General features: G+C 47.0%; 1 protein-coding gene across 1 annotated transcript; it reads left to right on the top strand.

Annotated features, from left to right (window-relative positions):
- Nucleotides 1-6: 6 nt before the first annotated feature.
- LOC113979229 (olfactory receptor 11L1-like) lies at nt 7-807 on the top strand (the record flags this gene model as incomplete). Its single annotated transcript, XM_027706689.1, has 1 exon — nt 7-807. A coding segment is annotated over one exon (801 nt), but the record flags the coding sequence as incomplete, so codon positions are not given.
- Nucleotides 808-811: the final 4 nt, after the last annotated feature.

Here is an 811-nt window from a genome sequence, read left to right as displayed (position 1 = left end):
CTGGAATTCAAGCTACTGGGCTTCAGCAGCAACCCCTACTGTCAGATCTTGCTATTCATGGTGGTTATGGTGATTTATATTCTCACCATCTTAGGAAACATCATTATTATATTGGTGGTGACACTGGAGCCAAAACTTCATTCACCCATGTTCAGATTTCTCCAGAACCTCTCTTTCCTGGAAGTCTGTTACACCACCACAATTGTACCTAAGATGCTGTCGAATCTGCTGGCAAAGAGGAAGAGCATCTCTTTCTCAGGATGCATGGCACAGCTTTACTATTTCATTTCCTTGGGAGCTACTGAATGCTACCTCTTGGCAGCGATGGCATATGACCGATTCCTCGCAGTCTGTCAGCCCCTGCAGTACAGTGTGGTCATGACTGATGAGTCTTACACACGTCTGGCTGTGGGCTCCTGGGTCACTGGTGTTTTCACTGGTGTTCTGCCCTGCCTGATGATCTGTAGGTTGCATTTTTGCAGCTACAACCTCATTGATCACTTCTTCTGCGATATCTCTCCACTGTTGATGCTCTCATGCTCAGACACCACTGTCACAGAGGCTGTCATCTTCATGATCTCTCTCCTGGTCCTTCCCACCTGCTTTCTTTTGACTGTAGTTTCATACCTCCTCATAATCCTTACCATCCTGAAGATACCCTCCGCTTCTGGAAAAAGAGTAACCTTCTCCACCTGCAGCTCACACCTCATGGTGGTGACTATATACTATGGTACAGCGATTTTCATGTATGTCCGTCCCACCTACACCCTCTCCTCAGACCCCAATAAAGCTGTTGCTGTTCTCTACACTG

This window comes from Neopelma chrysocephalum, unplaced genomic scaffold (genome assembly GCF_003984885.1).
Source record: "Neopelma chrysocephalum unplaced genomic scaffold, ASM398488v2 Primary Assembly neopelma1_63083, whole genome shotgun sequence".
Lineage (NCBI taxonomy): Eukaryota > Metazoa > Chordata > Aves > Passeriformes > Pipridae > Neopelma > Neopelma chrysocephalum.
Note: the sequence above shows the minus strand (reverse complement) of the source record. Positions and strands in the feature narration are given on the sequence as shown.